We start from the raw sequence: 12,454 nt of genomic DNA, 5'->3' as shown, positions 1-12,454 counted from the left end.
TTTACTGGCTTTGGCTTAAAAGGCAATGAATACTGCATACGCATCATCGGAATCTTGGCTATATATCCTTGGAGAGTATATGAAAGGGCTCTATTTTACACCTGCGCAACCTTTTGATTGAATTTTTTACACTCCACTCTGTTATGAAATAAATGATGTCACACGTAATTGGTTTCCAATGTGAATGCAGCCTTGCTGCAGGTGTATCACACAAGCTATAGCGTACGCAACGCTCTGGCATGCTCTTTCAAGTCTGATGGCTGTTTAATCTGGCGCAACTCACAGGGAAAGTATGATATCATATTGCTGTTAGCTGTGATAAGCATGTCACAATGCCTTTTCATATTGCCTTCAAGTAGAACCTGCCTTAATTAACATTGTGTCTTGATGTTTGCAGAGTCAGCAAATGCATTGTCTCTCTCTGTCTCTCTCTCTCTGTTCAGGGCTGCTGCCTAAAAGCTATTTGGTGGTTAATGAGTTTATCCACCCAGGAGTGTGCAGCTCCTTGCCAGCCGGAGGTTTAAACATCTTCAAAAAAGAGCTCTTCAGCTGCGCTCTGATAATGTAACGACGTGCAGACTCTGTGTGTCTCAGAAATACACAAATGATTTTGGTCTGTTCAAAGCCGCACAAGGTGAAGGCTTTTAAATTCCTTGCTAGATGTATATCAGTCAATGGAAATGCACTCACCTGATTTATCCTACTGTTCCACCATTCTTATCTGTGTTCCTCTGCTACGGAGCCCACTCAACTGACCTTGGCGTGATAATAATAGGGCCGAGGAGCAGTGGCTTGGCAAATGTAGTGAAGTGTATGTTCACAAATACAGTTACACCTCCACACATGGGGTGCACATACACTGTGCGATGCAGTATTACTTTTTTGCACTTCACTCACCGGCAAGAATGATTTCGATATCCCCACAGAGACACAGCAGCAAGAGCCAGGTGCCTTCATTCATATTTAATGTATAATAAGCAAGAGACTGGACATCTTGTTGCAAAAGGAAAGCATTTTCTTTAATGTCTCACAGAAACAATTATGATGACGTTCATGAAACAGAAGTGATAGAAAATAAATTAGTCAATCAAAACATGTCAAGAAATCAATACTTTAAAAATATTCTTAAAATATGATGTGATGTTGAATGCGCTATTATCTTTCTTTGTCCAGGAATCAAGCGTCACAACAGCCATTCTTTCTCAATCCGGACCCCAGTAGAGTAGCTTTGCATCAATTACTCCAAAAAATATATTCAATGTATTCTAGAACTCATCCATCTGTTTACATCCACCACCACCAAAAACATCAAAATAGAGGCAGCTGTGAGGTGGTCTCAGACCTAACAATGCGGCTTGTAGTGATGTCACAAACCTGGGAGAGGTATCACTGCCTTGCTGACACTTTATGAAAGAGGGAGCAAGCTAAAGACAGGACGGACTCAATTGACATGCTAGACTGTTGGATAGCAATGGTACAATGTATTTTGTGTAATGATAATAGCACATTTAAAAGTTTTTTATTTTTTCTTTGTTTTGTTTTTACAGTAAGACCCATATGTATCTTACTATATATATGGGTATGCAACAGAACCGATAGGACTGTTGGGTGGTCATCAGATTGCCAAAACCTCCTGTCTTTCATAAATAAGGAAGGATTTGCAAATATACTCAGGCACATACGCACAGAAACCCTTTCATCCAGAGCCAGTAGGCAGCTTAGAGGGGGAAACTACTCACCCTTCCAAAATAGTCACGCATCTCAAGTGTAATGTAGATGGATGTTCGCAATGTCACTCTCAGGACCACCCACTGTTCTGTTTATTTATTAATGGCGCTGGGTTTTGGGTTTTGGGAGGCTTGATACAGTTCAGCTGCAGGCTAAGTGTGGCGAGAGAGGAAAATCATATGTGTTACGGATCCCTTGTGGCTGTCAGAGGGTCTCTCAGTGCAGCACCACGTCCTGTGTCACACGTGCTACTGATCTTTGATATTTTGATATGTCTGAACCACATCGTCTTTAAAAAAAAAATATATATATATTCTGTTGCCTTTTGTAGTACAAATGCTTCAACTAAATAGGTACTTTAACTCGTGATGACCCTCGAGGAACTCTGTTTTTAGATTATACATCACAAAGTGGTCATTGCCTTTTATAGTCGTGGTGCGTGCATGCTCAACACAGTAAGTTCAAACGTCTGTTCTAGTTGATGATGTTCCTCCACAAATGTTTGGAAAGTCACCACTGTGGGTTCCATCCCTGTAGAACTCCATTCAGTTTGCCAAAGCGCGCTCCCTTGAGTGTGGAAGAAATTATTTCTCATCAGAGTCTCGCCTCATTTCACCCTGTGTGTATTGGATGGGGGTGCAGGAAGTAGTCATGAACAATAGTGAAGCTTAATGGCTTGTAATGGTTTTTGTATTCTTCACTGCAGTGGGAGTCATATTGTGGCTGTCATGTTTGCAGCGGTGTCCTTAGCGGTGCAACCTTTAAGTTGAACGCCCTTTCCGGGCTGTCATTGTGAACACGTCTGAGAAACACAATGAAGGTCTCAGAATAATTAATCACTTTAAAAGGGCAGTGAAAAACTTTGTGCAGCCTCCACCCGGGCGTGTGATTTTTGCAGGTTAACATTTAACATTGACAAATGGCAACTTTGTTCACACACGCACACAAGCGTAAGAAAAATACACAAGATGACTGACTGATTGATGTCTTGATTTCTATAATGTAGATGTAAAGAGCAATTACATGTACATTTTCAACACACCAAATGTTGAACAGGGAAAGAAAAAAAACTTAAATATTACATTATTATTACCAATTGACTTGCCTTGAACTAATCCTATCCCAAGCGTTATTTACAACATTATATAATTATCATCATTACCTTCGTATTAGAATTAATTATTTGCATTCAGAAATGTAAGACAAAACATATGCAGTATCAGGACTGTGTGTTCACTCAGGTTTTCTTCTGTCTCATATATGGATTTTGAGGAGTAAGTAAATTGGATTGATGGGCCTAATCAGTTGCCTGAGTGAAATATAGCTACCATAATTCAATAGTATTGATTAAGATGGGGGTCAATGTGTGTGTAAATTGCTCATGTGGATGCAGCACGCAGGCCCCATCAGGCTCACTAATAACCTGGTTGGACCTCAAACTGTGGTTTCCAACATTGCTTTTGATCAACCATTGTCATGTGTTGTGGTGTTTACAAGTGGGAACATGCACAAGTAGGTGTAATGCTAATTTCAAGACATTTGGCAGATTTACCAAGGATACTGATTTTCTAGGAGTAACAACAATGATTTGTGTGTTGCTGATTGAGCTGGTGCAGGGACAACAATAAATCTTTAAAATACAAATTGCATCGACATCCTGGCTGCAGTTCTGTAGATTTTGGCACTCGGTGGTCTCATTCTATTACGCATATGAAACTCAACTCTGCTATGAAGACGTCCAAATGTATCTCAGAGCTGTACTATCCACACGGTCCCTTCATTAATTAAAAACAGAGATCATGGCCACAGAACCCAGATCGCTGGTTCAGGAAGTCATTCATTTTCTCCTCAGTGACATCTTATGAGTAACACATAAATTGTGCCACCAAATTCACCCTCTGCTACCTCAACCACAGCTCCAGACCATTCCTGAGATCTTTATCCGTGACTTTAGCACTTCCCACGAAGACCATGGTAACTGGGTTCTGTTCGGGGTCCCATTCAAAGCTCTGGACAGGCTCCAGTATCCACAGAATTTAGCTGCCAGGATTCTCAACTGTACCAACCCTTGGCAGCACATCCCTCCCACCCTCAAACGCCTACATCGGCATCCGGTTAAGATCTGTATATCATTTGCAAACTTCAGCTCCTCTTCTTTAAATCCCTCCTGGCCCATTCCCCACAATACCTCTGAGGTGATGGGTTACCCCATCGCGGGAACCTACAGTACTCTCCAATTCCCACAACAGCAGGTGAACCCTTGGGGACATTTCCGTCATTGTGACAGCCTCTTCCCATGGTAAGCACTGTTGCCTCACAACAAGAAGGTTCAAATGAGTTCAATTCCAAGCCAAGCTTGTTTGTTTCCCTCTCCAAGTTGGTGCACCTTGGAGTACCAGGCTGTACCTTCACCCTTAGCTAACTACTTACGGAACTGTTCAGCAGCAGCCTTTAAGTGAATCCCTCTCTTGCATTATTCAGTGAAAATCTACGTGAATAAAAGATGCAAAAACAATCCAGGTATTCATATATTACAGTTTCATTTTTGCGATAGAACCCTTGTATTATTCTCCTGACAACTCATGGCTGCTTAAAACATCCAGATATGAGGCACTGCTGTTGGTAACATCTGCGTGCCATGTTCAGTTGCAAAGAGAAGCAGCCACTCATGACATGCCAGCAGAGCTTGAAAGCCATTCCTATTCCGCTTCTGCCCAACATCCAAAGCTCCACATTGTGTGTTTGGCATCCAGCCATGCATTTCTGCTGGGAATTCAAAAAGAGCAGGACCGAGATCAATAATGAATATCCGCAACACTGTCATAACACCAGTTCATTGTTTGCTTAACATCAATAACATCAGAGCTCAAAGGCAGGGCTTATCGCGCGGGGAATATAGTGTGAGGTGATGCAACATCCCTGTGGCTGGCAGTGGCAGGGAAATCCGTTCAGTGCACCTTCCTCTTTTGATTAAAAGCTCCGAGACAGGTAAAGAAATAAATAACGCCGGCTAATGTATTCACAGAGACACGGCAGTACTTTGATCTTCTACAGAAGAGTAGAGGAAGTTGTGAGTCGGAGAGATGCGTGCGTGCATGCATGCATGCATGCATGCATGCACGCTTGTGTGTATGAGCGAACACGTGAAAGGAAACAGAGCAGGGAGTTTGAATGAAAGACTGACAGAAACCACGAATGGTGCAGAATTTTCATCCTGCCAGTAAAGAGATGCATCTCTTGGTTTTGTGGATTAATGTCAGAGAGCAAGGAGGCACGAGTGCCTAAATCAGCTTTGTAATGGGAAAAACTGTGTTGAGCTGTCTCCTGTCTCCATTGTGCAACTCACTTTGTGCAAACTTGTGATTTTTTCGTTAGCCTGATCTTATCCTGTTCCTCTTTCTTGTCTAAGTGTATCTTTTGATCAGCAGGGTTTACATTTTTCCTCTGTCGTAAACAACACCCCTATAAGACTCTTTCCCTTTCCTGGGTTCTTTGCACTTTTGCAGCCACTGCCTGTGTGTGTGCATGTACCCGGAGCTCCGCCAAATTAGTTTGTTGTTGATTGTCTTTCTTTGCAGTCATTCATTTTTCCACCACAGCTTCAAGGCTACCTCATAATGAGGAACAGGGAGAAACTTTCACCCTCTCGAATGGGGTAGAGCATTGGTGCTCATGCTCACTTGATAATGCACACAGCACCCATCGAGGCTGAAAACCTCGCTCGGGCATTTGAAGTAATCTGATAAAGCTGCTGAAGACTGAATGCCAATGCACTCTCCCCTCTCTATGAGCACCATAATCCCATTTTCCGCTGCTTCACTGTCATATTTTCTTCGGGTTATCTGATCTGTTTCTAATTGGTGACAGCCGCCAGTGCCTCGGTGTTATGAAGGGAGCTAATAAATAATCGCAGCACCGATCACAGGCTGCGCCGAGGTGCGCGAAAGCACATGCAAGAGCAAACTGGCAAAACATATTTAAAGCATTTAACATCTTAAAGGGATCATTTGGCGAAATACGAAAAAGAGAATACATATGTATGGTTCTTGTTGGATGAAGTCACTATAATGAATGAATGATGTGGATTCACTGTGTTTCCACCACCGGCCAGAATATTGATCTGCATGTAGTTTCACAATTCTGACATCACACCTCCATTGAAAATAGACATCAAATCAAGAGCCTGCTTATGAAAGATGGATTATCAGCCTGCCACTTCAAGTTGGCTGTAAAATATTGTTTGTAAACTATAACCCCTGTGGTTTGTGGTAATGACACTATAGATAATATATAATAGCTGTACATATAAAAATCTACACAATATTTGCAGTGTGGTTTTTTTTTTGTTTGTTTGTTTTTTTACCACTGATCCAAAATCAAACTCAGTGTGGCTTTAGTCAGAAATAATATACAATGTACATGTTTTGCTCAACATCGAGCCAGTTCAAAATGCAGAGGAAACCCTGAGGGCCTATCAGATTCATCATGTTGTGCCATTGTAAAATCAATATGAAATGTAAAAGTAAACCATGTTGTCAGTGGTGCGTCCTCACAGAAAAAACTGAGTAGTGTGGAGGTGAAATTGACCGAACAAATCCTTACAAGAGCGGCGGAGAGGTCCCAGACCCGGTGTGCAATAAATCATTCACTGTCCAGAACACCAGCTGCGAAGGCCAGGTTCGGGTGGAGGCTCCCACTTTATTGATTTAAATCCATTAAAGCCTCTGGGCTACAGCTGCTTGGCAGACTCTCACGTGCAGGCCAGTGCTCATAACGCGCTCCTGTTTTGATACTGGTTGGAATCGCGGTTCCTTATCGGATGGAGGGGGGTTCGTTATCGGCGTGCAGCAGCAGGAAGAGGCCTGGGGGATCCACCGCACCGGCACCGGCACCCACCCAGCCAGTTAGCCAGCCAGCCAGCCAGCCAGCGGAACAGCGAGCCTCAGACCAGCGGTGATTGGCGGAGGCTGCTGCCGGTGGCGGAGCAGCCTCACGCAGGAGCCATGCACGGTACACACGACATCGATCGTGCGCGAGCGCATGAAAGACCAAGTGGAGGGAGGGGTGGCACCTGATGCGCACACATAAAAGAAGCCCACAGCACTCCCAACAAGTCAACAGACATGATGAGAATGAACGGCACCAGTCACGCCATCGCTTATTTGCGTAAACGAACGAACGCACGCACTTATAGGGAGCTCGTAATGTGACTTTTTCCCCCCTCGTGCGTAATTGCGTCGCCGTGAGTTATTTAACGACCACTCTTCTTTTTTTCTCTCTCCTGCCCTTGGTAAATACCATAATACTCACTTCCAGAGGCACCGTCATCACTGATGGTCGTGCCCTCGTCCGCTCGTGCTCACTCCAGCGATGTTGTCTAGTTTTCCGGTTGCGTGGAAACTAAAAGGCTGCGCCGCCGAGCCGAGCCGTGCCGAGCCGTGCCGAGCGCCCAACTGCAGGAGCGTCTCCAGCGGCGCGCCGCAAGTTCAGCAGCTGCAGCGGGGGAATCCGACGGACGCGGAACCTAGCACAGAGCCCGAACCCGAACCTTTTGTGGTGATGGTTTGGTTTGTGACGAGCCGGAGCATTTTCTCGCTGCTTTGAAACAGCATGGAGAGGAAGAGGGAAAGCTGCACAGACGTGAGTGCTCGTTGTCTGCCGTCTTCTTCGTCGTATTGGTGTCGTTTTGTGTTTTGCATGTCCACGGACTGCTTGTGTCAAGCCGCAGGGTGAATTGAAACAGCGACTGAAGTTAACGAACTAGTGTTGCTGCCTCCCGGGAGACCTCGCATCCAGCAAAATTATTGTCGCTCATGAGCAACATCATAAAATTTTCCATTCTATAATTTGCCGTCTAATTTAACTGACCTGCTTGATTTTTTTTTTTTTTTTTCTTGGAAGGTGATGGCTTGAACAGCCGAGACACAAACTCCCACTGCACATTCCCTGTACATTGAGTTACATAACTCCACCTAAAGAACTGCACGCCCCTCTGTCACAGTGCTTCCATACCTGCTGCTGCCACTCCAGGTTAACGCAACCAGATCATGATGTATATAAATGAGGGCAGTCTGCCAAGCACAGCATCTTGCTACGAGGAGCAGGAAGAAGCATCTCCAGTATAATCAAGATTGGCAATTAGGGATCCGGAGCGGGCAGCGGGCTTAAAAGCACTGGAACACAATTACAGTTGATTTCTTCCAGGGTTGTGTTATTTTCTCCGTTTCTCCTCCTCCTCCTCCTTCCCGTCTCTGATTGGCACCCAGGCGATATGGTGTCAAACAATATGCGTTTTAATCACATTTTAGTGGTGCTGACTGGGTCAGAGTCCTGATGATTGGGGCCACAGACATGTCAGCTCAGCACGGACAGCATTCGATTTATGAACTGAGAGGCACCTTTATTGGGAGGGGGGGGCAACACCTCTGAGGTCACCACCTCTGAGGTCACCACCTCTGAGGTCACCACTTGAACTAAACCATATATTGACTGATTTACTATTGATTGGTAAAATACTCATATTTCAAACTTAATTTGTATGAAAGTTTATCACAAAAAACTAAAATAAAACATTTCAGTGGTGCTGCACACTGGCTGCAAAAAGTCGTTCGTTTTTCCAGCGATCCTTGTTTGGCCCGACCTCGGGTGACACTGTCACACTCTCGTCTTTCCTGTCCTCACCAGCTGTCCTTTTTGAGTCGCCAACCCCCCTCCCCGACCCCCCCTCTCACCGCCCCTCTTATCCTGTTTCTGCCACACACCGTTTCCCGTGTTCCTATTCCAGACACCTCCTCATTTTTTTTCTCTTCCCTTTCCCCGACCATGTGCTCCCATGTCCAGTTTCAACCCTTGACTTAGGCTTTTTCTCCCTCCGTAACTGCTCCAGCATTATCGCTTTGCAAAATACCCGGCTGACACGCCACTTGACAGGAAAAGTGCAGCCTTTTAGAGGGCATTATGTCACCCCTTTTGCAAAGACAAGACTTTTTTTCTTTTGATTCCTTCGGGTGCTCAGCTGCATCCGTCACGCTGTTTATTTTTACAGCACTGCACTTTCTGCACTGTGGACAAAAAAGAAATTGTTCAAGTTTTTTTTTTTGCCTCATTAACGATTATAGGGATTAAAAATAAAATATCAGAGGAAGGCAAACTTCATCTCCCTGGCAGCAGAAGTTTCATCAAAGCTCTGTGGCTGTTGCATTGGCCTCCGCTTCCCTCAGTGGCTCATTATCTGGGTTTATCTCGCAGGGAACTCTGAGAGAGGTGCAGCACAATGAGTGTTATTTTCCGTGTCTTGCGGACAAATCATGTGTTGCACCGACAAACAAGCCATCCTCCATCGCCCCCTTGCCGTCATGTGATACGCAGAGGTACTTAGAGATCGATTTCATTTTTTTAATCTCAGTAAGTGGATCTTGCCAGTCTCTCTTGTCATTCAGGAGAAATTGAGTTGTCAGGTTGAAGTTCCCCGTGTCACCCAATTAAAACAAGCCATCACATTGTCTTGTTTTGTCGCCGGCACGGTTTTGTTTGAACATTCGCCCCAAACGAAAGGATGGAAAAGGCAGTTCTAGGTTTTTTCCTTCAGTGTATTAGCTCATGAGCTGCGCTGTGGCTCTGTCATTGAATAATACATACTAAAAGTACAGTTTATCCAAAATTGAAATTTCCCCCATTTATGCCAATGGGGAATCTGTTGATATTTAAGAGTCAGATAACCATTCTTGGCCGTAAAGGAAGGGCACAGACATTTACACAAAATACTTATGTCCAGAAGACTATGCATTCCAAAACAAAGTCCCAACCAAAAAGAACCACTGTGGCCTCAGGAGCATGTTCGTGTTAACTTCTGTGAATACAGTTAGTTTGTGTGCTAACTGGCTACAGGGAATATTTTGTTATTTTTATAAAAATGACGTTAACACCTTTGGTTTCAACTTCTTCTTTTTGGGCATTGCATTTGTATTAGAGTCCATGGCCACTGTGGGCTTCCAGTAGTTTTGCACTGAGTGGAACACACACACTCTCTCTCTGTATATCTCCAGAATGGTTATGTGAGCTTGAAAAATTCACCAGGGACAAATCAGAGTTTTGAAGTTTTTAGTAAACTGTACCTTTTATGACATAGCAGCACAGGAAGGTTGCATTACCACAGCCTTATATATCACAGTTGGCTTTGAAGACGCTGAGCAGGGAAGGTTCCATCGTTAAAGTAATTAAAGCGGCAGTGGCAGCGCTACATCAAAGTGTTCGCCATGTAAGTTCTTCTGGATTTCTTCTTGGGTTCAGTCTGGAACATTCTGTTGCTCATGGTGTCACGTCGTCATGTGAATATCAGCATCCGTGCACTGAAATAGCCCTGCGCCACAGGGATGTCAATTATAAAGGAGTCACAGTGACACAAGGATGTCGGGAGCATGTTTATTGTGCTGGCACAAAGGAAATGTTTGATCCACAGACTCACCGGGTAAATACAATAGAAGTGCAGTTGTTTCCTGCCAACAACACAAGTCCGTGCAGCCTTCCTGCCACCTTAGACGCTTCAATTAGACGGAATAGTGCTCTCTTTTTCTGTACATGACAACACTGTGGTGACCGAAGGTGCTTTGTCGCCAGTGTTTCACCCTCTTAAAATAATTGCCTTCAGATCTTTTTTCAGAAAACACAGAAAAAAACAAATCACCTCAAGATGAGAAGAATCCTTTTGTCAAAAAATGATGAAGGAAGATCATTGTTTTAGGAAGGTGACAAGGTTTTGCATCCTTTTTTTTTTTAAATTGCAGCTCCGCCTACCACTAATAATGTTTGTGTATGTTTTGTTTTTGTTTTTTTTAGGTTCAACAGTGACCAGTGGGGTTTATATGGATTTTGTGGTCCTGCACCCGGGTAATATTTCCTGGTGCATTCTCATGTCCCACGATGCCCCTTGTCACGAACTTGCTGCTGCGCCACTCTGTGGTCATGTGTCTGCTCCTGCACAGCCTGGTGCTGATGGCGTTCTGCTTCCACCAAGACGCCACCAGCTGCTCCAAGAGCTGCTACTGCACAGGTGACGAATTCACCGGGACGACGGTGCGCTGCAGCCACCAGGGGCTGACAGAAATCCCCCGGGACTTTCCCAACGACACGCGCCGCATATACCTGGACTTCAACCTCTTCACTCGGGTTCCGGCCAATGCTTTTGTGGGTTTGCCACGCCTGACAGAACTGGACCTGTCGCACAATGAGATAAACCAGTTGGAACCGGGGGCTTTCAGAGGCCTAAGTCCGTCGCTGCACTCCTTAAGCCTGTCTTCGAACAAATTGGTGAAGTTGAACCCCGAGGCCTTCGAGGGTCTTTGGGCTAGTGCCAATCTAACAAACAATCCGTGGCATTGCGACTGCAACTTGCAGAAGGCCTTGCCCCATGTGGACCTGGAGCCAGCGTCGCTGGCGGGAATCGTGTGCCACACTACAGATCCCGAGGACAGCAGAGTCCAAGGCCGGGCCTTTCTGTTAGCGCCTGATATAGACCTTTGCGCGGTGACGAAGCGGACTACGGACGTAGCCATGCTGGTGGTCATGTTCTGCTGGTTCACCATGGTCATCTCCTACCTGGTCTACTATGTCAGGGCCAATCAGGAGGACGCTCGCAGACACTTGGAGTATCTCAAGTCGTTGCCCAGCAGGCAGGGCAAGTCAGAAGAGTCTTCCACTATCAGTACAGTGGTATAGTGTTGGAGCAGCTCTAAAAAAAAAAACTAGTGTCAAGCTACACAGCTGAACCTTCAGCCTGCAAGGTTTTTACCAAGATTAGATTTTTTTTGTTCCAGCTGTTGTCAAGGTGGGCTGCAAGACATCTGTCTCCAGATAAACCAGGCTGATGCAACGAAGCCCAGATAAATAATTCATCCCCTAGCATGCCATTAGGTTTTCTGTGTGTGTGTGTGTGTGTGTGTGTGTGTGTGTGTGTGTGTGTGTGTGTGTGTGTGTGTGTGTGTGTGTGTGTGTGTGTGTGTGTGTGTTTGTGTATGGGCCAAGTTGATGGCCTAGTCAAGGGAGAAAAAGTGGCCGTATGTTTTTTTACGAACTCCAGAAACAGGACACAAATGGGATTTGTGCATCAGGGCGTGCACCTCGATGCAACTCACACGAGTACACACGTCGATTCAGGATGCAATGTTAGACGAGGACATTAGCTGTAGGCATCTGAGAAAGATGAAGCAAAACTGTAGTTTCCAATTAGTCATTTTCCTTTTCAATACACAAAAACTGGGTTTCAATTATGTGAACTTGTTGCGTTGTTTTAGACACTGGTCTGATCTCATTCCTTTTTTAGACAGTGTGTTGGGTGTTCAACAAAAAGCCTGTGAGAGAGTCACAGGACGACTAAATGTTCAGTTTGAATCCACCCCATGGCGTCGTTGATCTACCCAGCAAACATCCTGTTCAGACATGCATATTCAACAGGCTGCTGAATTGGCGTTGTGTGATTAAAGGCCCTGCAAATATTTTGGAGATGTTTTTTTTCTTTTAAAGAACCTGCAAATGAGTGACAAACTACAAGGTGGGACGCGGACAGCGTGGCAGACCCTCTTCCCTGCAGTGAAAGACTGTTTGCCATTCTCCTAATGTGTTTTCCATCAAAAGGTCAGGTTCTATTAATCACATGCAGGGATGCAGAACGTTATAGATCAGTGTGGAGGAGACGCTGGCTAAACATTTTGGCCGGGAACTGATAGAGGAC

At 44.8% G+C, this 12,454-nt stretch overlaps 1 protein-coding gene across 6 annotated transcripts; it reads left to right on the top strand.

The window, feature by feature from the left end:
* The first annotated feature begins 6,972 nt into the window (after positions 1-6,972).
* Positions 6,973-12,221, top strand: lrrc3ca (leucine rich repeat containing 3Ca). Of its 6 annotated transcripts, none has more exons than XR_012927736.1 (3): positions 6,973-7,368; positions 10,564-11,690; positions 11,749-12,221. XR_012927736.1 is itself a non-coding variant. In XM_076034545.1 (2 exons), exon 2 carries the CDS (start codon positions 10,648-10,650, stop codon positions 11,440-11,442), a length of 795 nt encoding a protein of 264 aa, XP_075890660.1. In that variant the 5' UTR covers positions 6,973-7,368; positions 10,564-10,647; the 3' UTR covers positions 11,443-12,221. The 6 variants fall into 6 exon arrangements, 4 of the variants coding, with proteins under 4 accessions (XP_075890660.1, XP_075890661.1, XP_075890663.1 ...); XR_012927735.1 differs by having other exon boundaries at positions 10,564-11,706; XM_076034545.1 differs by having other exon boundaries at positions 10,564-12,221.
* The last annotated feature ends 233 nt before the right edge of the window (positions 12,222-12,454 follow it).

Source organism: Nelusetta ayraudi, unplaced genomic scaffold, assembly GCF_046127955.1.
Source record: "Nelusetta ayraudi isolate G7.1 ecotype Tasmania unplaced genomic scaffold, CSIRO-AGI_Nayr_v1 ptg000042l, whole genome shotgun sequence".
NCBI lineage: Eukaryota > Metazoa > Chordata > Actinopteri > Tetraodontiformes > Monacanthidae > Nelusetta > Nelusetta ayraudi.
This window is presented reverse-complemented; position numbering and strand designations above follow the sequence as displayed.